At 35.0% G+C, this 26,439-nt stretch overlaps 1 protein-coding gene across 1 annotated transcript in view; it reads left to right on the top strand.

The window, feature by feature from the left end:
* Nucleotides 1-21,352, top strand: part of NYAP2 (neuronal tyrosine-phosphorylated phosphoinositide-3-kinase adaptor 2) — a 242,254-nt gene extending 220,902 nt beyond the window's left edge. The window contains exon 6 of the mRNA XM_046642783.1: nucleotides 21,125-21,352. Within this exon, the coding sequence (XP_046498739.1) occupies nucleotides 21,125-21,352 (228 nt within the window). The remainder of the gene's footprint in view (nucleotides 1-21,124) is intronic.
* The last annotated feature ends 5,087 nt before the right edge of the window (nucleotides 21,353-26,439 follow it).

The raw sequence follows: 26,439 nt of genomic DNA, 5'->3' as shown, positions 1-26,439 counted from the left end.
GATCATTTGATAAGATATGCTTTTTTCACAGCCCAAATAGATTACATTAGTGATTTTTCCTAAGTCATTGTTTACTAAGGGTGAAAGTGTTTAAACTGCTTTTCTCAAAACAGAACAAATTAATAGCTTCCATCTTTGGAAGCCAAGTTCTTTCAGACCATTTTCTAAAGTTTCATGGGAAAGGGGAAACCTTTCTTTCAATTTGTAGCAGTTTATTAAAGAGAGTAAAAATAAAAATAAAGACCATTTGTTTCTTTCCTGAATATTGTGTGTGTGTGTGTATATATATATATATATATTTTTTTTTTTTTTTTTGAGGAAGGTTAGCCCTGAGTTAACATCTGCAACCAATCCTCCTCTTTTTGCTAAGGAAGACTGGCCCTGAGCTAACATCTGTGCCCATCTTCCTCTATTTTATATGTGGGACGCCTGCTACAGCATGGCTTGATAAGTGGTGCCTAGGCTCACATCTGGGATCCAAACTGATTAACCCCAGGCCACCGAAGTGGAGTGCATGAACTTACTGCTACACTGCCGGGCTGGGCCGGAATAGTGCATATTTTTGAATTATATGATGAGGTGTGAGTTATAGGCTTGGGGTGCTCAGAGGAGTTCCAGTTGGAATTTACTAATTTCTGAACATGAACATGGTGAGATGGGATGTAAATATGCAGATGTGCAGAATCACTGGGTTTAATCCCAGCTCAAGTATCCCCTTGCTGAGTTCCATGGACAAATTATTGAACCTCTCTGACTCAGGTGCCTTATCTGAGAAATGGTAGAAATTAAGATGAGCTGTAATTACAGTCATAAAGAGTATAGGATAATGGTAATTTATGATGAAATGGACTTGACAACATCATTGGTTTGTCATTGTTGCTCAATCCTCAAAGGACAATGAATAAATTATATTATTCCTATCCCAGTAAGAAAAAGATATTATGTATATTGTATGAGAAACTTGACATGTTACATTCAAGAAAAAATGTAGCTTAACAATTATGGATGCCATTATGGTTGCTTTTGGAAGCATGTTCTCATTTTTGAGGAATGATTTTAAAAAGCTAGTATTTTATTTCAGAAAAAAAGGTAGAAAAGAAAATATTAATGACACTGTAAAATTTGAAATCATGGTCCTAGAAAAAAAACTGAGTGAGATGTTTTGCATTAATTCTAATATATATGATACAGGGAGTGCCTTGGTATTTTAAAAAATTTTGTCTAGAATGTTCATTAGAGTGTTTGATACTTATATTGAATTAAAATAATTCAATTTACTGTCTAATGTAACTTAAACCACTATTTAAATATTGCAAACACATTGGTAAGACAGTTTCGTTTTCAGAGTGGAGTTTCTAATGGTTTTAATTTCTTTTACAAATCTATTTTATTATTGACTTTTTCTTCTAATTTACAAGAATCCTTTGGCATGTAGAAAGATGGCTGTTGTAGAATTAACTGGCTTAAAAGTTTTTGCCCTCCACCAGCTCTGGAACTCCAGTTTCCTCATCTGTAATATAGAGATGTTCACCACTGTTTTAGTAAATGTTGGTCCATGAGGACCTAAGATGAAAAGACGTATAAAGCAGCTAACACTGTATTTAACATACGGGAATGTCCTGGCATTCTCCCTTGTCGTTTGTGCCCCTCCCACATATTCAATGAGTGAATTCATCAGTGCAGCCTCACATGAGCTCCCATGCTTCGAGTCAGAATGTCAAGGAAAACCTCTCAAAGCTGTTTTTATGTTATTTGACAAAAGAAATCTCTCCTTTGTTAACCAAAGATATCTCTGGCAGACAGTAAAATGTTGCTCAAATTTAGAAGTGTGGAAGAAGTTCTAGTTCTCTAAGAGCATGAGTTATAAGAGAGTGCCAGTACAGTACAAGAGTGTAGAGTTGATCCTGGGGGTGACTGCACATAGCAAAGGGTTACAATTCATCTGTAAAGTAAATTCTGTCCTACTATGAATGCCAAATATGGCGCTTCTCCCTGCATTATTCCAGTGGCAATAATTTGCATTTTTCTAGAGTTTTAGTGCTCAATTTTCTCAAGAGGTTCAATTTTTTGAATTTGAGGAATTTTATGGTAAACATAAATCTTTAGATGACCGAGATAGCATCTTATATTTATATAACTTTATTATGATATTATATATTTTATTGACTCTACATAATCAAGTTGTAATAAAGATGAGTATTCCTGTTTTATAAAGTGGAGAGCTGAGGCAGTTCATAATTCCCCAATGTCCCCCCCCCAATGTAATCCTGTTCCCTGAAAACTGCAAATGGACTGTGAAAAGGCTAGGATTTGTTTTGTAATTCTGAACACACACATTTGTTAAAAAAAATGTACATTCAGAGTTCATCTCATTGCTTATATTGCTTGGCATTACCATAATTAGATATGTATCCATCCATAGAAGTCTTTCTAAAGATAGGATGTAAATTGTCAGAAAATACCATTCTCGGCCATTCCATGGTCTATCTGGAAATAGCCACTTAAAAAAATTAGATAGAAGGCAAGTTGTCCAATTGCAATATAATTCCTTTCATTTTGTATACTTTTTTACATTTGCCATTGTGTATTAGGTGAGTAACAGAGCTGCTGTGACAGACACAAGCTCAACTTTTTTCCTTAAAATAATTTCTTAGTCACACAAATGCAACTTGCATGTTGCTGGTTCCTAGCTGCTCCCATTGTTGGATAGACCTGAGCTCCTCCCAACCTGTCATTTCTCAGAACATCTGAAGCTTCTGCTGAAGTCGCCGTCTCAGGCAGACAGGTGGGAGGTGGGGGAAAAGAGAAAGCATCATGCATGAAAGATTTTGATCTGTCTGTCCTGAGAGAGACACACAAAATTCAGTTACAAGGCCTTGTGTAACTGCAAGGGCATAGGTGCTCAGTAAATGATTATCCTAGAGAGAAATGCATAAATTGTGATAGCAATGATGGTGCAAAAGCAGAAAGAAATGTTCCTTGAAGTGTCTAACATCCTTGGACTTGCTGACGGCTTCCTGCACTCAGAGAGAAGCTGCAGAGCTTGGTGGATTCCGGAGTTAGACCTGGCTCTTGCTTTCCTAGGAGATGTGTTGGGAAGTGATTTGACCTTTCTGAGTCTCAGTTATTTAATCTGTGAAATTATAAGAGAAAGAAAATGAAGACTTATTGGTCACAAGCTATTTTCCAGGAACAGTGATCGAGACATAATATGAAATATTTATGGTCTCATTGCATTCACACAACTACCTCAAGAAAAGCCACATAGTGTAAGACGTAAAAGTGGGGACTGTGGAATGAGTTCACCTGAGTTCAGATTCCAGTTCCACCCACTTATTTGCTCAGTGACTTCAGGCGTGTTTCTTACTCAAAGAGCCTGAGTTGTTCATTTATAAAATGGGAATCATACTATCAACCTTTTAAGACTGGTGCAAGGTGTAGATAAGTTAGCATATGCAAAGCATTTGGAAGCGTACCCAGCGCATCATATGTAGTCAATATATGTTAATCGTTGTTAATATGGGTTTTTAGCACCCCAGTTACCATTAGTCCTGCAGAGAAGCATTTCCTCTTCCTCGTTATTCTTTGGACCCTTGTTGAGAGGAAACCATCCAGTCATGGAAGTTATGGTCTTGAACTTGAGCACTCTTCTTTCTGAACCAATTTAGAAAATTTACATGTATATTAGAAAAGGTTTATTAAATATCTGTCTTGAGGAAGATATTACAAGAAAAATAAAATTATTAAAAAATGCAGGCTCTTATTATTTCCTGCCGTGGTCTTGAATATAGCTATGAGAAATTGTAAGGTTTGTCGCGAGTAATGTGTGAATTATCCTACTAGAATGTAGCAAAAGCATTTAGAATTATCTTTATGTTGGCAGGTGTGGAGAGCCATGGGAAAAGCAGTTGAAATGGGGAAGAAGAAATGAAAGTAATAGTAGGATTTTTCTACCTCAGTTTCACATGACCCCTTCTGGCAGCTACAAACTGCTATGCACAACACCTGTATCCTCCTGCTTCTCGCTTGTCTTTCTGATTTTCATTTTTCCCCCCACTTGTGTTTCACTTCTGAGTGGTTTATAGGTCTGAATCTTGGTAATAACTGGGGGAAAGAAAGTTTGTACTTATGGTTTTTATAGAATCATGGACTTTTGAAGTTGTGTTGGTTACTTCTTCAGGCTCTTACAAACTGGGCCCAGAACAACATATCAAAGAGGATTCTTCATATTTTCAAAAGTAATAGGCCTGTCACATCTTTGGACATCTAGTAGTCTCAATTGAGAGAAATCATCTTTCAATTTGAATTTAAGATTGGTGTGGACTGCCACAAGCTGGAGAGAGTCCGGAGTTCTTATAAGGGAGTTGTAGGCAATGAGGTCATGAAAGCAGATGTGGCTAGAAGGTCCATATATTTCAGTGGCAACCTGAGTTATGTAGACATGATGCTCTTGACAACGGGAGCCCTTTGACATTTCTAGGCAGATCAATGACATGATGAAAGCAGTTCTCTGGGAACAAAAGTCTTGCAGTAGGAATTGTTACTCCCTCCTTCTGCTCTTCCTGTCACTGTTCCCAGCGTTATCCCTCTGTTGGCTCTCTTTCCTCTGAAGCACCCGACTGAAAGGCATCCCATTATGATGGGAGATGCTGTAATGACTTGTGAACTAGGTTAGCCTCATATGGCAGAGGCACAGGGACAATCCTCGAATAATTTCCAGCAAGGACTTTATTGCTTTAAACCTTAGATTTGATTCCACTGCTGAGCATAAGCTGGTCCTTATGGATAGAGGAGAATGCTGTTGTGGCCCATAGGTGATTCTTTGAAAGGTAGTTGCTAGGAGAGCCTAGGATGGCAGAGCCATTTTCTAGGCTCTAGCCATTTTAATAACTTCGATCACTTTCAGGGTGAAAGAGTGTATGTTTTTCACAAGTCTAGAAGCTTTGTGAGCGTTGATTTAGAAAGGACATTTTTCAGCTAGCTGGCTTCCTCAACGGTTAAAACTTTAATTACAATTTAATAAAAAATGCCTTCCAGTTTTCAAACTTGAGCAAACTATATCAAATTGCCCTCATGAGAAGGGGGTTAGCAGCAAATAAGAGCCTTTAATTCTGGAAATTAGATTGCATGACTTTCAATTTGAGACTCGAATGGAAGACCTTGTTTGGTTTTTCTGTGGAGCACACCTTACACAGGGCGTGTCTCTCCCAGCCACACTTAGATAAGCCCACGGCACCTCATTTTAGCTGCTCTGAAGGATGTCTCTTGGACGGTAAGTAAACAGCATGAAGGAGAGAAGAGGGTGAGATGGATGATAGAAAGGCAACAAGGAAGGGGTCTATTTCTTGAGCTCTTGGCTTGGAAAATCATGGTCTATAAGTAGCCTTTGTGCTCTTAAGCTGATTTTGACTTTCTCTTACAAGGTGTTCCTTTTTTCCTGCCTTTCCACCTGACCCCGTGTTTTGCATGAATTTGGCTATAAGGAAAATGGCCAACTTCTTTTGAGGAAATCCAATTATAATAGGAGTCCAATTAGCTTATGGTCAACATTACAAGGGTTCTTTTGAGTACTTGGGGAGTAAGTGCTGGTTTTGAGTTAAGACAAGACCTCCAGCTTTAGGTCCGTGTGGCTCAGACATAGAATCACAGAATGAAAGGAAATTTATTGAGATGGTGCAGTTAGGGAGACACAGACCCTAATGCCTGCAGCGGCCTAGGAGGCATTGGAAATGAGGTCTTTCTCACTTTGATGGGATCAACAGTAGAGAAAATATTTTTCAACTCTATGAAAAGTTTCATTACCAGTGAAATGAAAAATGGCAACTGGCACCGTGCCTCAACACTGAATTTCAAGAGGACTAGGTGGAGCTGGAAAGACAAGCCTATTTAAAGAGGGCAGAGAAAACTCAGCTCCAACAGTTGTTGCCATGTTTCTCTGATTTTTCAAGAGAAGCCAAATCTAGGTGTGTTTGCCTTCTCCCTCCCCCTGCGTCTCCCTCCCTCTCTTTGAATATATGATCTAATGATTCGTTTTTTCACATTGGCTCAAAAATTTAAAATATTGTGCAGCTTATACAAAATAGGCCTGTGAGCCTGAAGTAGCCCCATATTTCAGAGTTTGTGCCCTCTGGTCCTCTCTAACCTGAGGCCCAGACAAGTGAAATGACTTGCCCAGAGCTGGTAGATAGCAAAGCTGGCTGCAGCACTGAATTAGTGTGATGGCCAATATGTTTCTCCTTCTGTAACAAAGTTATGCTTATTGGGCAATGTGTTCTAGTGGAGAAGCAATATACTTTATGTGTACCTTCCCAGCTCTATTTACAGTTATAAGAACTAAAAAGGATTTTAAGCTGTTCCAGTAATTATTGTTAGTCTGTTCCTTGAGGGTTAGCATATTCTGCTTGCCTTTGAAACTCCCTCTCTTTTGCCAGAGAAAACAAATGTTTACTGAGATGTGACTCTCCCTAATTTATCTGTGGTCAAGTCCATATGCATTATTAAAAACCAATATTTTGTAATGAAATTAAATTAATGCTAATGTAAGTGATTAAGAGAATATAGTTAGTGAAAAACATCAATACATTTGTTGTAATTGAATTTTATCTTGTAATACTGTTTGCCCCTTCAGGGAATGTATATTTAAGGCATTCTACTTATAAACTTATTGTTCATTTAAGAACATAAATTAATTCTGAAACCTACTCAAAGGGTTTTTTTTCCCTTTATTACAAACAATTAGCTTAATCAATTAACAGTTTAAATTGTATCTGTAGTCATTATTAGGTTTAATTGCCGAGAAACATGTTGTGTCTTCTCTATTGGGAAACATGTATCACAGTTTTTCTATAGCTTTTTTACTTTCCTAAGGCAAAGACTTTATAATCATAAAATAGTAAAAAGCCGAATCAGGATTTATACGTATGTGTGCGTGTGTTTTAAGATTATACGTCATCCTGCCTGTGGACATAGACAGAATATTTCTTAGATTTGGACATGTATCAGCTTTCCTCTGAAAAGCCTCATCTTGCATTTTGGTATGTGACTGTCGTATGTCATGTTTATCATTTATGCTTATATTAGCTGTCCTTGACAACTTTATAAAGATTTTAATGCAGCATCACTGAAACACTTAAAACATTTCAGACACTTGAGAATTATGTCACAAATCAACTCTTTCTCATCAATATGATCACTATTTCTCAGTCATTGTATTTTTCTGTATCCTTACACACAAGAATCCACTTATTGCGTCTGTCGGTATGCTCTGTCTGCATGTATAAAGATACCAATGCTATGTCACTCACACCTGGAAGGATGGTGCATTGTTGGATAGACAGGTTTCCATTGTATGTTTGATCGTACATAGTCTTCTACCAGAGGACATTTGCTAAATCACACACAATTCCCCATTTGTATTTTGTGTTTGTTCACGGGAGGTACGAAGTTAACATCCTATTTTGACAACTTGCTTTTGCATTTAGTTGTCATCTTATAATATGAAAATGTGATGCATTTTAAATGTTTAAAACCCTTATTTTTCTAGACGTTGAAGTTTTGTTCTTCTCTAAAATTCCGCTACAGCAAAGAATTTATAAAATGATGGTTCGGTGCAATTAGCATCTGCTTTCATGGTGGTTTGAAAGCCGTCCCTGGCCTTTTTCCCTTATGCACCCCTTCTCTTTCGATTAATGTGACTCGTTGAGTCAGCTAACACTTTTGTGCAACTCAGTCAAGAGACACTGGCATCTCAGCATACTTGTGAATATACTTGGAGAAGCATAACTTTGTGTGGAAGGATTACTATATTGCTTGTTACCGTGAAACTAAGGAAAAAAGGTGTTAATTGAAATGAACTTCAGTTGTGGTTGATGAAATAAAAAGAAAAATATCTTCATAAAGATTTCCTCAGTAAAGTAGCCAGTGCAGGTAATGTACTCTCAGCACACAATTCTATGGAGGTACTACCAGTGAGTAAGGAGTTTGGAAGTGGGACAAGATGGAGCTATTCTTATATAGCAAGAAAGGAATCATTGTTCTTATTGCTGTTGAAATTGTTATTATTCACTACTTGAACACATTTCTTATCAGGATGCTCCATCCATTAAATGTTTTAGTAATAACTTAAGAAGGAAGTCAGACAGGAGGTGAAGTGGAGAGCAGACAACTGCATTGGCAGTTTGACTCCTGGGATATTAAAGATAATCAGGTGAAAATATTCTGGGGCCTTATGGGTTTGATCTTGTGGGTTAGAGGCAAAGAACCTGAACTATCGATACAGGGTCTGGTGTGGAGGAAGTAGGTTATGGTGTTCTGCTCTGTTGATAATTCCCTTTCACACCCGGTATGGAATTTGTCTTCAGTGATGCTAAATGATCTTTGACCTTGACTGAACTTGATTTTCTCATATAGAAAATGGTGATCACAGGGTATTGTGAGGCTAAAATGAAATGGAATAGGTGGAATGTTCACTCAGTGCCTTACCCACTCAGAGGAAACACAACAGTTATGTGCCCATGATCTTGTTAATAATAAAGACGAGAGGATGGTGGTGATGACAATAATGGAAAATACAACAAATTATAAGATCAAAGTTTTCTCTCTCCACCAAAGTTTAGATAGTTTCTCAATCCTTTAATCTTTCAGCAACAAACTTCACCACCTTTATTTGATCTAGCCCATTTTTGCTCTTCATTGGCTATACAAAGTGAAAGTACCATCATAATTGCATGTGTGTGTGAGTGTGTTTGTTTTTCCAGTGTGGGCCACTTTAATCATAATTAGCCATGAGACAATTTGATATAATGAGAAGGGCACAGATTTTAGCATTGGCTGTATTTAGTCTTGAATTCCAATTCCAGTTCTGCCTTCTACTAGGAATATGGTGCTGTACATATTACTTAGACTCTTCAAGCTTCAATTTATCATCTAAAAAATAGCAATAAGGCATACTTTTAGAATTATTAAACTTTAACGGAATTGATGTATGCTAAGTGCCCAAAAAGTATCTGGAATATGGTTTGTGCCCAATAAATCAGGGTTGCTGCTGTTATTACATTGTTGATGTTGTTATGATTATTACTTAGATTGTGACAATCCTTCACTCCAAAGTCACTTGATCAAAGGTAAATATAACTTGCTAACTTATTTTAGAACTTTCGTAAAATCATTCAAGAATGTTTTGAAATTATTTTTTGAGATTAATCAAGAATCTCAAGATAGGAGATTTTATTAGCTTTAGGCCACCACTTTTTCTTCAGTGATATTACTGACACGTATTTCTTCAGTAAAATTCTTTTTTATGATAACCAGGAGACTTATAGAAAGTGTCAATAATTTAGTCATAGATGTGTGATATATGCATATATGTACAAATATACATAAAAATACATGCATATATAAATAAATGTATGATACATACTTTTATACACACAGGTATATGTATATTCATGAATGTATGTGAAATATATGTATGTATGTGTGTATATGTGTTCATGTGTGCGTTTATGTGCATATTGTAGACTTCCAGACAGCCTTCAAAACATATTTAATTTTCTTTTAATGAAACATAATGATTCTTTTAAACATAATTGTGAAATATTTTCCTAAGTAAGACACTTTAGAAAACTTTGTTATAAGATATTGCAAACTGGAAGACCATATTTGCCCAAAATATGCATCATTTGAAGCAGTAAAATGAAACAGTGTATGTTTTTTTTGCAAAAGACTGATTAGGTGTCTATATGTGTGTGCTCATATAGATTTATGTTTCAAGAAGACATTGATTACATCAGGGTAATTTGAAGAGGGGAAGCACAATTTTTTCACTTAGACATTATTTTCTTTAAGTTCGACCTTAAAGAAATGCATATTCTAATGATTGAAAGTTTCACACCAGCTACTACCTCATGAAATGAAATTATAGTACAGGATTACTTATATAATTTGAAATATGACTTAACCATTATGATTGATAAAAATGTACTTGAATAAGTGATTAAACATTTGAAATAAATAAAATAGATTCTCACCTCATGAAGAATTAAAAGGTAAAATTTGTCCTTTCATTGTTTAACCTTTTGTTTCATTTTTCTTGTTGAATGTATTTTCCCTTCCTAGGCAACGTACTTTTAGCAACAAAGAAGAGGATAAACAAATTAAGTCAAAGATGAATTGAGTCCAATGAAGCCATAAACCTTGAAAAATATAAAGAATTATATTTACAGGTTATCAAAAAGGCAGGAAATTTAAAGAATAAAAATGAGGAAATTTTGAAAAATCAATTGATTTGACTACATAAAATTAGAAACATCTGTAGTAACATGAATGACTAGTTATAAAGGGTCAAACGTTGGAAATTATGATGATAAATAAAATATAAATACCCCACATTTATTAAAAAATTATAAATCAGTTAAGTAAACGTATCACCTCATTAGAAAAACTAAATTAATTAAGGCCATGGATCAACTCTTCTGTTAGTAAACATTTGTGAAACATTCAAGCTCATTCAACTCACAATAAACATAAATGTGGAAATCCAAGGGTTCTTTTAGACACATTAAAATTTACAAAGTTTTTTGTTTTGTTGCCCGCTTGCTCTTTCTTTTGGTAACACAGCTCAGTACTGATGAAGATGTGCTGTGAGCCCCACACTGCTTATTGGAATGGAAAACGGCTTAACTTTTCTGGAAGGCAGACTCTATTTCTGTCAAGAGCCTTAAAATGTTTTGATCCTTTGACTTGAGAATTACTGTTTGAGTGACTTTCTGAAGAAAATGAAATCATTAAGTATTACAACGTTATTTACAGCATTTAAAAAAATGAAAGCCAAAAAAATTTGAGCAATTATAAAATGGTTAAAGATACATATTCATGATGAATAATTTGTTTTTATTATCATGTCTTGAAAAAAGTATTAAAGACTATAACTGTAATAAGAAAAACGAAAGAATATAAAATTTTATATATAGTATAATCGTGTTTTAAGAAAGATATAATTTATATATATGTATATAATTGTTATATATACATGTAAGATATGATAATATATAAAAATATGATTTATATGTAAAGAAATATACTAAACTTTTTGTGGTGATATCACAGATGATTTTTACTTATGTTACTGCTATCCGTGTTTTGTAGGATAGGCATATATTACTTTTGTAATCAGAAAAAAATCTACCCCTCAAACTAGTCACTTTGAAATTTTATTTCAATGAAGCTTTAACTATTTAAAGCACTGTGAGACTTCTGTGGGGGTACTGCCTTAGGATTCTGGACCTATAAAAATAGTATAGACGGGATCTCTGCTTTCCAGAAGATCAGAGTCTTGTACAAAGTACATAATTGTACATAATTAACACAATGTTTATAGCATGGTGTAAGGGAGCTGCTGACTGCCAGAAGAAATGAGTGAATGAATGAAGGCTGTGCCAGCGATAAGTCAGCATGCTATCAGAGTCACGCAGCATCTCAGAATGGACTCTTGCTGCATTTAGCTTGACTTTAAAAGCATAACTGGGATTTCACATGAAAAGACAAGGCTGTAGGGAGAAAGAGAGTTCCAGAAGGAGAATACAACTTGAGCTAAAGAATGGGAGGAAGTAATGTGCCTTCCGGTGTTGGGTGAGTTATGAGTTGTCAGGTATGACTGGAGTAGGAAGTAAATGGGTAGGGTAAAATAAATTAGCCAAAAGAGACAATGAAGCTCACTGTGACGGACCTGGAGCATTAATTGTTTTCTGTAGGTAAAGGGGAACCATTGAGTTCACACGATTTTATAGGGGCTTCACAGAGAGCATTTGGACAGAAGGGTGGATAAGAAGTGGCCTGTAAATGGAACACTGGAGGCAATCTCAGTAGTCCAGGGTCTGAACCAAGAAAACAACACTGGAAATGTAAAAGGTTGATGATAGATTTGAGAAACATTGCTGACAGAATTAACTGGACCATTTTTGTGCCATTTGAATGCAGTTTCTTCAGACCTACTTTATCCAGAACCTAGAGTCAGAATCTCTAGTGATAGTGCCTGGATTGTTATTTACATTTTAACAAACTCCCAAGGGAGGCTGAATGCATACTAAAGTTTAGGGCGCATCAGTTTGTCACTTAACCTGAGCCAAGGGGCCAAGGATTCTGACAGCCCAGAATTCAAAGGATTTAAGTACTTGACACCCCCAAAGTTCCAAAGACCCCGGAGTCTGAGAGAGATGTTTTCAGCTGTCGAACACCCAGATTATGACTCACATGGCACTGAGAGCTGAATTTAAGGTTAGATGGTTCCTGAGGTTCAAAAATCTCAGGAAATAATTTTTTTAACCTTGTGTAATTTGAGATATTGTTGGATTCAGTTGATCCAAAGTGAAATGAGATCGTTCATTAAATCAAAAATTTCAAAAGCTCCTTTCTTGAAAACTCAGAGAGCATTACACTTCCAGTCATCCATTTGCTCATTCATTCGTTTCATAAACATTTATTACAAGTTTCCATTGTGCTAGAGGCTGAGGATGTGAGGATTCACAACAGAGCCCTGGCTTCAAAGAGCTCGCAGTCTCCTAGGGGTAGAGGAGCTTCTGTTTGTTGTGTCTACTTTGTAGTAGATGCTAAATTATTACGTGAAATACTCCCAACAAACTTGAGGTCTTATTATTTTAATTTTACACATAAAGAAACAAGATCTTGAGAAGGTTAAGTGACTTGTCTCAGATCTCACCACTAAAAAGTCGTAAAACTAGGTCGTGTTATCCATTTTATCCATTGTATACTGTCTCCTAAGAAAGTAGGGAATCACGCCCACACAAAAATAGCATTGTAGTTATTAAAGAGGGATGCATAGTGAACTGGAGGAGCTTAGAATCAGCTATAATTGTCACTGTTTAGCCAATAATTAAAACCAACCTCTGTCCTTGAAAGCGACTTGTGACCCAGGTCTTGATTAAAGGACATCACTGTAAAAGAGTTAGGTGTTTTCTTTAGTTTGCAGGTAGGGGAAATGAGTAATATATGTTAACTTGAAATTCTATTTTGTCTTTATACCATGCAATTGTAAGGTTTACTAACTTATAATTTTTAAATCTTTTTGATGAGTGAGTTTTACATAACTGAGCGCATAAGCAAGCATGAATATGTAAAAACAAATAGTGCAGATGGCTTAAAATACCAGCGTGTGACATTTTCATTACATGCCTAGTAGTTGGTCAGAGATTGTACCAGTAGGAGGATCTTCAGATCTAGAAAAGGAAAGACAGGGTTTAATGTCGACTCACGATTCAAAAGCAACTCTGAAATCAAAATGTGGTCCTCATTTTATCCATGTATATCTCAAAGCTAAATTTAGACATGAAATAAACACTACAATTTCAGTACATGCTTCAGGTGTAAACTTGTCTAATAATTCTTTCGTAAAATACAAGTTCTGAGTCAACGTTGCTGATAAATGAGAGAGGATTACAAGGGAATAATTTAAAAAGTACCCAATCAATAGATCAAAATGAAAGACAAAAGAAAATACAGACGAAAAAACTATGGAAATAGCTAAAGCTATACCAAAAGTGCTATTATTTCAAATAATATCATCAAGTTCACAAGCTAGGAAGATTTTGTACATAATCTTTAATTTTCAAAATATCTCAGGCTAGGGGCCGGCCCGGTGACTCAGCGGTTAAGTGCGCATGTTCTGCTTCCGTGGCCTGGGGTTCGCCAGTTCGGATCCCGGGTGCAGACGTGGCACTGCTTGGCAAGCCATGCTGTGGTAGGCGTCCCACATATAAAATAGAGGAAGATGGGCACGGGTGTTAGCTCAGGGGCAGCCTTCCTCAGAAAAAAGAGGAGGATTGGCAGCAGATGTTAGCTCAGGGCTAATCTTCCTAAAAAAACCCCAAAAAAATCTCAGGCCAGAAATCAAGATAAATAACTTGTATGTCGCCAAAGTGAAACTTGAAAGTCAGGATGAAATCCCGGCCCGTGGAACTGAAAAGTTCCTGCTTTATTTAGTATTGCCCACTTCTATTATCTGCTTTGGTATTGCACATTTATATTATCTGATTTTTTATTTTTATTTTTTGGTATTACCCACTTATGTTATCTGTTCAAATAGTTTCATTCTGGCCTTCATAAAAAAGAAAGAAAATTCATTTATTCCAGAATCACCTCCTGGCCTTGAATTTATACTTTTCAAAGTAGAATAAATGGTGTTTATGAGTAATTGTAAAGTCTCATGGATCATTTGACTGTACCTTTTAAACATTTACCATAGAAAACATTATGATATTGGGTCACCTCTATATGCTTTCAGAGTATCAATTATTTTCTAACAGATCCATGGAGCAAGGGTTACTCATTCGAAGAAAAGGACTTTTTTTTTTCTATGTAATGATGAAGTAACATGGGTTTGACCATTTGATATTTCATAACTAAGTAGTAAAGCAATTTTATTAGTGAACTGGCTGATGAGTGTGGAAAATTATAACCCCTTCATCTCTGTATTATGTCAATTCCAAAAGGTTTGTTGAGGGCCTATGTTGTTGCCTATATTATGTAAAGTTGACCACTTCCCTCCAGAATATAGTAGGAAAAAAGAAAAGAAATATAATTCACTAAAATTATATTTTTAGAAGTTCGCAAAACAGCTTTTATATTGAGGTTGAATCGCCACGGTGGCACATGATAGACAAGGAAATAATCACTGTGGGGTTATTAAAAGAGGGCATTGAACTTATATTAAATCCCTTATCCAGAGAATTTAAACCAGATTATCCACTTTATGTCTTTAATTCCAACATCATTTCTCTATACTAATTGCCCAAATAATTTCTCTAAACTAATTGTCAGAACTGATTTCAAATCTAAGTCTCATCCTGTATGATGTATCAATGGGCCAAAGTTTATATGAAAAATGTTGTAAGTGAATATGAATCAATGCTCTTGATTTTGTTTTAAAGCCCTTTTTATAGGACCAATACTGACATTATCCTTTTCGGTCTTCTATCAGGCAGTTCTAACAGACACATATTTTAAGGGTTAATTGGCCATTCACTTAGTTAGTCAGCAAACTTTTTCTGTAAAGGGCCAGATAGTAAATATTTTAGGCTTTATGGGCATCTGGTCTCTGTCCCAACTACTCGACTCTGCTTTGTAGCGTGAAATCAGCTGTAGACAATCCATCAACGAATGGGCATGTCTGTGTGCCAGTTAAAACTTTATATACATTGACATTTGAATTTCATATGATTTTCACATATGAAATATTCTCCTTTTTAAAAATCTAAAACAAAAATTCTTGCTCATGGGCTGTAGAAAAACAGGCAGGAGGCTGTATTTGGGATGTGGGTTGTAGTTTGCCAACTCCTGTCTGTTATCTTGAAGATATTCAAAAGCCGTCATACTTACGTATTTATTCTTTATGTACATTTTGTTAATAAAGAATCAAGCTCTGCCCACTAAATGGGAGAGGAAGAACATTTTCAACGAGAGCACTAACACCTCTGGCTGACCTCACGACTCCTAAGGATAGGGGCAGCACAGTACAGGTGACTCGCTACCTCCCAAAATTCCTGAAGAAGTTGCTTCCCCTTATTGAATCGCACCACCTGGCCTTCATGCCTGCTCTTCCTTTTGCTCCACTAATGTTATCCATGCTTTCTTGAAGAAATTTTGTGTAGGATAAAGGGAAAATTCAGAGAAACTTGGGAACTCTAGCTTTCTTTTTAGCCAGATTAAAACTTATACTCCCCATGCTGAAAGTGATGGTTTCTCATAAAATGGGCTATCAGGGTTGGAGAAATTGGCACAGAGAGAGCAACGTGAAACTGGTAGATTTTTTCCTTCCAGACCATCTGAAAATTAGTCTTGGTGTTGGGTCTATTTAAGGAATTAAATTTTATTCACAAATCTCAGGATTCATAGCTGAACTTAATTTGAAGGTCAATAAGGCATGTGGTCAGTATTGCTTTGTCTCCTAAATCTTTGATAAACTATTATTTTTTATATGCTGACTCGTGAGGCACAAAAATTAAAATCAATAGAGATATGCATGCTTGTATCAGTTTTATTCTGGTATCATTTTGAGTGTTGAAATGCTCCAAGTGCTTATTTCAGAGTCTTTTTTTTCTCTTTATGATTTATATATTTTGGAAAATTAAATATTTTAAATAAATAGTTTGGAAATTTATTATCAGATGGTATTACTATTCCTTTGTTCTTTGGGTAAAATATACTCAATATCAGGAAGTGCTTAGTTCATTTTCAATTATTATTGAAGTGAATTAAAGACTCCTCCTCATTTATGTTATTCCTGATGCATTGAAGGATCAGTAGACAAGATCATTAACAATGTATGGGGCTTTATACTTGCCCAGTCCTTTTGCATGCTTTATTTAGTATGCTGCCTCTTATAAACATGTGAAGTATGAAGTATGTACCAATATACATAATGCATATATAAAATATGTACTATATACATAAAATGTATATATCTACCATGTATATATGAATTATGTACCAATATATATACAATGTATATAGGAAGTACATGCAAGTTCAGAGAGATATATGACTTTTCAATGTCACATAACAATTAGGATCCCAATCAAGTCCTTTAACTCTTTCTGTTATACCATGTTGTTTCCATCTAAAGAATGAAAGATAGCTACAACTAGCATTTGGAAATTCATGTGATTTTTTAAAATATATTTTTTTGAATTTTAGAAGAGTTTAAAATTTACAGAAAGGCTGCGATGAGCGCACAGAGTTCCTGTACACCCCACACCCGGTTCCCCCTTTGTTAATATCTTATATTACTATAACGCATTTGCCACAACTAATGAATCAATACTGCTATACTATTATTAAAGCTCAGAGTTTATTTAAATTTCCTTAGTTTTTATCTATCTGTTTCAGGATTTCTTCCAGGAGACCACATTAGTTAATTTTAGTGATCATGTCTCCGTTGCCTTCTCTAGACTGTGACAGTTTCTCAGACTTTCCTTATTTTGGATAACCTTGACAGTTTTGAGGATTTTGGTATTTTGTAGAATTGTCTCTCAATTTGCATTTGTTTGGTGTTTTTCTCACGGTTAGACTGGAGTTATGGGTTTTTGGGAAAAAGACCACAGAGGTAATGTGCCTTTCTCATCACATAATATCAAAGGTACATACTATCAACATCACCTATCACTGTTGATCACCTGGTGTGGCCTAAGTGGTGTCTGCCGGGTTTCTCCGCTGTTAACTTTCTCTCCTCCCCCTTTTCATACTGTACTTGATTTTATCTCCATGAACTTATTAGCCAAGAATATTGCTTTTGCTGGATCACGTGAATATGAAAATCTTGTCCAGAGATGTAAGCATGTTCATATTAATTGAACAATTGTTTTATAATTGTCTCTCAATGTATACTTGTTGTAAATCAAATCCCAGAGTTCTTTCAACTCCAGGGTGAAGTAGAATGGGATTTTATAGCTAAACTTCAACCAGATATGAAGAATTTGGTGGTAAAACAAAAAACAAAAAGGAAAGTCATGAAATATCTTATGGATTGTATTCTTAGGACACTTCATGTAATTGCTAAACATGCTATCTGTTATGTACAAACTAATGAATTGAAGCACGACGTCTCACTGTTAGAGTGAAATGTAATTTTAGACACATTTTAGGGCGAGGGATTCTGCCATGTAAATGGCCATGGTAGGAACTTTGGTGTTCAATTCCAGGAATTAAAAAGAATGTGCCCTCTCTAGAAAGAAATATTGAAAAACATGTGCTACTGAAAAGTGAATGTGGGAATATTTGTCTTCCCCCAAGTGAATAGCATTCTACATTCATTCATCTCATCTTAAATACTAATAACTTCGTGTGTATTTTAAACAAGAAAAAATGTTTGATAGCAGATTTGACATGAGAAGATTCTATACCAGACTCGACAGATTTGTTATATTTATTTTTTAAAATTTTGAATTTGCTATCTTCTAACAACCTGTGTTTGAATTCTCTTGGAATATCTAGCCCTCTTTCATGTATTGGACAATGCTTTCTCATAGAATTTGTATTCTCTGTACATCTGGCCACCAAAAAGAAGATAGTTTAACATTATAGAGTCAGTCTGAAAAAAGGGTTGATTTTCTTCTGTTAATATTTTAAACCATCATATCAATCAAATGGACATATAACTCTTTTAAACTAAAAATGTAAAGAATATGAAAACCATACTTTATAACTCTTTATTCTTAAACTTCTTTAGATTTTTAAAGAGTAGATTATTAACAAATTTACACACATTATAGCATAAACTTCTAATTGACAGAAAACAGATATTTATTATAGGTAATGCAGTTATACATATATGAAATGTCATGAAAGCTATGAAATATGTCGGTGACACTGTTGTCAGAGCAATCCAGGAAAATTATTATTTTGCAGTCACATGTACTGAGTTACAACCTTAATATATTAAAGGAAATTAAGTAGTAAATGATTTAATGTTTGTGTGGACCAGTAAATACAATGCAAATATTGAAGCGATGCTGTAAATATCTTACCTTAAAGACGGTTGGAGGTTTTGTAATTTCATTGGAATTGGTAAAATCCAGTGAGATTTTACTGAGAAGAAAATTATCTGGGGAGTTTTCTCAGAGACGACAAAAACTGTTCAATGATGATGGCTTCTTTGATTCATAAAACTTTTATTGAGAGCTTATTAACTCTGTACTGCATGTTGGGGCTACTGAGATGGATGGGATTTGGGGCCTGCCCTCTGGGAATTCTGTGTTATAAATTCCATTTATGACAGTTTACAGTCACTCAATAAATTTTGCTTGTATTTCCACGAAAATAGAGTTACTGTATTTTTATTGCATAGATTATCAAGTTATAAAATATGAACCTTTTGAGAAACTTCTGGGCCACTTTGGCAATCTCCTATTGGGACAAAACCCTGTTGGTTAGCTTAACTCAACAAACATCTAGAATTTCATTTATAAAATGAACAGCCGTGGCCCAGGCCCTGAGCCTTGTGCTAGAGGACACCAAAAGGCATGAAACACAGCTCATCCTTTCAAGGAACTTTACATCAAGTTAGGTACATACAAGACATTTATCTAAGAGTATTATCTTCTGCACTCCAAGTCCAAGCCATTGATTTTGATTTATTTGATAGCACTTTTTATTCACTCGTAAAGCCAATTTTTGCATTTTTTGAGTAGCATCTGGAAGTGGTAGTACACACAAAAATATTATTATAATTTCTTGATAATATTCAGGAGATGGGACATGCTGTAGTAGAGAGAATATTCACTTTGGAGTCAGATCTGAGTTTTATATAAGTTCGTGTCATGGATAATAAGCTAGGGCTTTGATCTAGCTCCTTCAGCTTTCTGAGACCCAGCTTCCTCACTTAGTTTGTAGAGAAAGCCTACCTTTCAGTGTGGCTGGGCGGATTTAATGTAAATAGAGCTGTTTGCTCATGCTTGGCAGACAGCAGGGGTGAAAAACTACTAGGTATTTGTTAGTATTAGAATAATAATACTTGGGCAATGGTTTAATGATTTTAAAAATGACTTCACCTTTATTATCCAATTTAATCCTTATACTGACTTCTGCAATTGAGATATTATCAATTCAGTTATTCAGATGAAGAAACCAAGAAGTGGAGTGATTAGGGGCAATTTCACACATCCAGGCTTTGAATCTTTGTCTTCAGGTTCTAGGTCCTGCCCTCTCCATAAAGGATTAGGAATCATGTGAATTCCTTTTTGCCTTGTTCACACCAAAACCTGCCTGCCTGGTTTTGGGCAAGATGTGTAACTTCTTGAAGTTTTAGCTTCCTCATCTGTACACTGAAGGCATTGTACGAATTTATCTTCTCAGTCCTTCCCAGTTCTGCATATACATTGAGAACCCATATAATGTTGTTAAAGGCATGGTGTTTGAGATGAACTCTTGGGTTCAAATCCTGACTCTGCCATTTGTTGGCTCTGTAGCCTTGGGCAAGTTACTAAATCTCTCTAAGTCTCATTTTACTCATCGTTATGGATTAATAAGTAGTACTTAACTTCAGAGTATCGTTGTTGTGAGGAATAAATTAAACTATGCACAGTAGTTAGAATGGATTCTGGAATAGAGTAAGTGCTATATAAGTATTTGCTCTGGATTATTATCCTAAAATTGTAACATCAAATTCAGTGATTCCAAGTGAGCTATTTTAACCCTTCAAGTCATATAGTGGATTTGCTTAAACAACTAATTGGAAGCCTTCTTATCTTGGGTTCATGGCCCAATCACATTGCTTTCCTTGTGTGACAGACTCAACTTGCTAGCTCTGTTCTAAAGAACAGTTATTGGTGGACATGGCCACAGATACCTAGAAGCAGTGTTTATTTGTGCAGAAATATATAAATGTGTATAAATATATAGCCAGCACTGAATCTTCTCCTGGTACACAATGGACCTGATAACTCTGTTTCTCTGAAGTGCTGGAACTAATTGGGATCTGTGGCAGTATGATTGAAGAGGACAATGATGCTTGGACCTTTGCTGAAGCATCGAAAAGTATAGCAAAACTTCTTTGCAAAAGAATTATTTAAGCACTAAATGCTTAAATGTTCCAAGCATTAGATGTACACTGAAAGTCATTTTGGTAGAAGAATTATTAAAAGTGTTAATTTTGTATGTTATTTACAAACAAACCCAAATTTTATTTCAAGAATAAAAATGCTCATTAAAATATTCAAAATATATCACATTCATATAAGATCTCACTGAAAAGTAATTTCAATAATTGAACTTAGACATACCAGGACCTCTAAGACAATGGAGTCAACAGAAAAGTAATAGCTAAATACTTGGCAAATTGCTTACAAAGATAAAAAAAATGTTTATTTCTATATCGTGGACTTTTATAACATATTGGGTAAATATTCACATCCTAATTATTGTTTAATAATATCACACTGTTTACAAATTTAAGTGCACATTTTATTTATAGTTTCCATACTTTAATTTTGCTTCATCAGAATTACAAAGATATAGAAACATCTGACGTTTTTTGAAACAACTGCTAGCACAGTGCAAGAAAAATCTGCTTTCATTCCATTTTTTTCTTCTGTATTCACTCTTTCTTTTTTGCTAGGTGGCATGCATGCAGTGGTTTCATGGAGACCATACAATGCTTGAGATGATTGAGAAAAAACGTTGCTTGTGCAAAGAAATAAAGGCTAGACAGAAAACGGAAAAGGGCCTTTGCAAACAGGATAGCATGCCTATCCTACCCAGCTGGAAGAAGAATGCAGGTGCAAAGAAGTGCAGCCCTCCACCCTATTCCAAACAGCAAACGGTATTTTGGGATACGGCCATATGACTGTGTACAAGATGGCATGAGCTCCACCTTACTTAACACAAAGAGGGAGGTCAACTCGGTCACGTGATAAATAACTGTTATGTATCTTTTCTGTTGGAATGGAATGTGAGCACTTCCCTAGAAAACCCACGGGAAGCTGTGCCTATTCGTGGCAAGTTCAAGATAAAAATGTATATTTCTTTGCAATTGAGGCACATTTATTTATCCCGGATTATTTTGAATCCAGAAGATATTAAGATGTAAATATTTTACTAGTTTATGGGTGACACCTGAAATAATACACATTATAAGTATATAAATTACAGAAATATCAAGAGTTTTACTATATGATATAATTTCGGTATTAACTGGTTTGTTATCTCTTTTATATGTAATCCCTTGATGCCTTTTATTATTAATTTTTGCATTTAAAATGTTTTTTTTTCCTCTGCCCACATTTGGCTTCTGTACAAGAGCTCACAGCTGTAAATCATATTCAGTCACATAATATATGATCTGGTGCTAGTAATGTAGAAGTCGAATATCATATTTGTTAAGAGCATCTGTTGCTTTGTAAGGTTTTGAGGGTTTGACAGGAAATGAATGCAAATGTGATGCTTAACTTGGATGTCCACCTTATATCAACACCAATATTTTTGCTACATTGGCTTTATAAGGATTTCTCTTCAATATCATCTTGTTTATATTAAGCAATGGTTAGTCAGACTCCAGAGAAAGTTCTTAGGATATATTTGGACATCCCAGCAGAAAACATTTCCTTCAGAAATGACTTTAGGGACATGTGTCCTTGCATCATTGATCTGATTGGAGGAGACCAGGGTTCACTGTGATGATGGAAGGAACAAGGAATCAAAAGATAAACAGCAGGACCTGCAAGAAGGTGGGACCAGTGGTATTACGGCCACTGCAATCACTATTTTTAAGTAACTTTTCATGTGTATGTTTGTTTCCCCTTGAAAATGAGAAATAAACATTCAACCAGATGAGTTTATGTATTTTAGTACACTAAATGCCAATTTTTCTCAAAATTGAAGTCCATTAATGAATTATTGTTAACACTTGTTAATTTTTTCAAACTAGTTTTCACCACATGTTGGGGTCGTAATCTTCTGTGCATGATCATCATACCCATTCTTAATGATTATGACACCATGACCAAAGAATTATGACCGCTTGTTTATTTTATTTTGTTTTAAGGAAGAAACAGGAAATGCAGGGGAAAGGGGATGGGGTGGATTCAATTTTCTGTGGTGGTGAACTTGAAGTTAAACAAATCATATATATATCTTTAAGAGTAACTTGTTAGTTGGATATAAATATTGCCACGAATGAATACAAAGGAAACTATCACATATATTTTGTATATTTAAATTACTATTTATGCTTCCTAAAACTGACAGTATGTGGTTCTTCTTTAACAATCAATTTAGTATTATATTTCTGAGAGAAAAGGTATGTGTTGAAGTTATTGTCATAGTGGTTTTCCTTGTAAGGATTTTGACAGCAATAGTGCAGAGCTGCTCAGTAAAACCAAATATAACAGGAGTTGGGGAATTTTTGTAATCTATATTGTTAAAAACCTAGCAATGCTTTATCAGTAATAGTTCCTTTCAAGCCTTTGAAATGTTATAAAATAATTTTTTAATATTTTATAATTAATGTATATTTTGATGTCCAATTAGAATTCTGAAAGAATAAGGAAAAAAGGTAAGTGGGAGCCTGTGTACCTGTTGCGTGCGCGTGTACGCGTGAATGAGTCCTCAGTGGGGGAACTGTATACATAAAATGCTTACTTAAGTTTGGGGTTTTGCTTCTATAACTGAGATGGTAAAAAAACAGAATCACAAGCACAGAAATTATGGAGCGATCTTGATCTTAAGTGGCTCAAATAAATTCTGCTGCCATGTTTCACCAGTTGTAGATTATGTTTCAAACCCAACAATCGATGGAGTCCAAATCTAAGAGTGATGAAAATGCATTAAGATAAAATAAGAATTGAAGCGTGTTTATGACCCAAGTTGTTATCCTGATTTATTATGGCAACATATACTCAAGCCAATTGATCAAACATAAGACATCAATTCTCAGCATCTTTATGATGATACGTAACATATGCAAGTATGTTTTTCAGATGCCGATCTTTCCCATATCTCTCTGAATTAGGCAGAAGATAGTTTTTAATGCTGGCCACTTGTCAAGAAGGAAACAGAGGTACTAGAATAATTTGTGTTGGATTCAGCGATTCCCATTTGTTCTGCCAAACTCATGCTGTTGCCAGGTGTCTTACATTCCTTTTTCAACCAAGTTATTTTCTGAGAAAGTAACTTGTTTGAAAATCTGACCTTAGGCAACCATTTCCATTTAATTTCTCCAAATCTTGCCTTCAATGGGAAGTAATGGAAAGATCTGGAAAAGTGGCTTCACTGATATTTGACTCAAGAACTGCTATTCTGTGCCTATACAACTGCCTATTGTGGCTTAGCCTATATGGCAACGGCCATTCTAGAATTAGTTTCCTCTTAGCATAGTGTTTCTTTATGTGGAGGAAAAGAGGTCATTAGGATAGAGAGAAAAATAAGCTTGCTCTCTGGTGGCAGTCAGTCAGGACACTTCAATCTATGAATTTGGTCAGATGATAAAAAATTCCACCTACTGCCAGAACACTATGGAATGATAAAGTTCATATTTTTTAGTAGTGCCAAAGAACAAATCGTATCATGGCATGGTTATCAGGTTGAAAGCTCATACCTATGAAAAATGGTCTTTTCACGGCAAATTTTTTAGAAGCAGAATTTTATAGGCTGTCAGTAAGATGCTTTTATATGTGAAAAACTCCTTAGTAGAGAAGAGACAGATTTCTTTAGAACTGATGGAAGGGAAAAATCAAATCCGGTATTTCTGTCCAATGCCAGAAGCCAGCATCTTCTGAGGTGTGACACTCGTTCCCCATGTAAACACTGAAACTTTTTCCCTATGTTTATGCTGTTGAAGCAAATTTGGAGTGGAAAGTTATTGGTTTATGTAAATGAAGGTTAATGTCCACCCATGTATAATGGTTGGGAAAGTGAAAGAAAACAAAATATTAAGAGGTTAAAATTTGTAGTTTTAAAAAGAATATACACTTCAAATACATGGCAATTGTCTGGATACAACTAGATACAACTTCACTTTTCCAGATAGTGACACTGGGACTTCAGAGACACTGAGGTTCCAAATAGTTTTCTTTGAATGCTTCTAGAGAATTGAGAACCATTTTTCTTATTACATTTTCTCTTAAGCCTTGTCTTCACACACTATTTGGTTTGACTCTTTTGAGCGAGTTTAGTGATCAAGTCAACAAAACTAAACAACCTTATTGGGTTATTGTTTAACTAATTAAACAAGACATCAAAACAATGCACATACAGTGCAATTTTAGTATCACTTATATTTTAAGGTGAATCTCATGCCTAAAAGAAAAGAGCTTGAAAGCTAATTGTGGCCACTGATGAAATTAAGAAAAGATTCCCATGATTTAAGCAGTAACTAAGCTGAGATGAGAGACAATTCTTCCTTGAAAAGGAATAGAAGTAGAATAGAATAGCAATTCACAATTCATTGTGTTTCAAACTTAAATGGAAGTGAAAGAAAAATGACACCTATAGTATTTAAGATTAACTCATTGTATCTTCCCTGTATGGGAAGAGATAGCTAACTGTAGAATGTGGACAATTTCCTATTAATCCATTATTCATTTAACAGTTCATCATTGAGCAACTGATATGTCAGTTATTTTAAAAACTTCTGAAGCATTCGGCATTAAACATTCAAAAAGATGTGGCCTCTGCCTTCAAGGAGCTTAATTATGCAATCATTAATATTTTCAAAACAAAGCAAACCGTTTTTAAGAAGATGTACAATATCACATGTATTTGACATCTCTTATGTGCTTATATGGTATTCTCTTTTTTTTCAGATCAAGTGTACAGTCAAAATAAAGTACTAAACCATATTAAAGTTAACGTCTAAGTATAAAATATGTTTATGTGTAAACCTTTATATGCACACATAGGTATGTACTGCCGTCTATGTAAATCAATAAAAGGATAACACGTTTTGCCATGTTGGACTTGAACATTATGGCTTGGGGTTTGGATTGATTTAAAACCCTTTGATATTTGGGTCAATTACATCGTAGCAAAATGTGTGTAATCTGGAAAAGAAATGCCTGATTATGTTTCCCTTTAAATATTATAAAGTTTCAAATTTAAGGGGAAACATCTTTGCAGAAATATTCAATTTATCTCAAGCAAATGTGTATGAAAATCTTTTTGAAGTGTTGAATTGTTCCCAAATATGACTGGGTTTTCCCACCCTAAAAGCATCTGCATTTACACCTGTATACACCCACATACGGTATACATACTGTATATAATATATATGGAAATGTTTAGTATGCACTTCTTTTGTTGGGAACTCAAGTTAATATTTATAGTGTAGCAATTTGTGTAAAGTGCACTGTGATTATAAAAAACAAAGCACAGTAAAGTCACAGGTCTTGTTATCTTGCACTAAAAATGTGTTTACGTATTTAGCAATTGTATGTTTACTTTCTTGCTCTTTTCAAGAAATGGAAACAAATAGCTACTGAGAAAATGATATAAAATAATATGTTTTTTAGTGGATAACAGCACTACATTTTTAAAAGACAGGGTTTTTAAAAGAAACCATTTAACATCCATTCCAACGTAACATGTTTACCGTATCTGAAAATCTGAATGTCATATTGCATTTTTCATAACTCATTAAAAATGTCAGGTATGTGCCTGAAAAATTGTGCAAATAAGCATTAGATAACAGATTTCTCTACTCATGTGTTGTTAGTCATTTCTATATATATAATACTATAAACACTGATGTTTTAATTTCTCTTAATTTTTGTACTTGATTTTTTTAGGTAACATGTAATTATAAATGTACTTTGATACTACTGAAGTAACCAGATGTTGTTTGAAAACAAATTGTTTTCTTTAGTGCATTGGCAATATTTTACAATACTTTTGTGCTTATTTATTTGTGCTCCCGTGTAATTATAATAAAAGCAATAG

The sequence above is a fragment of the Equus quagga genome, chromosome 17 (assembly GCF_021613505.1).
Source record: "Equus quagga isolate Etosha38 chromosome 17, UCLA_HA_Equagga_1.0, whole genome shotgun sequence".
Taxonomy (NCBI): domain Eukaryota; kingdom Metazoa; phylum Chordata; class Mammalia; order Perissodactyla; family Equidae; genus Equus; species Equus quagga.
Note: the sequence above shows the minus strand (reverse complement) of the source record. Positions and strands in the feature narration are given on the sequence as shown.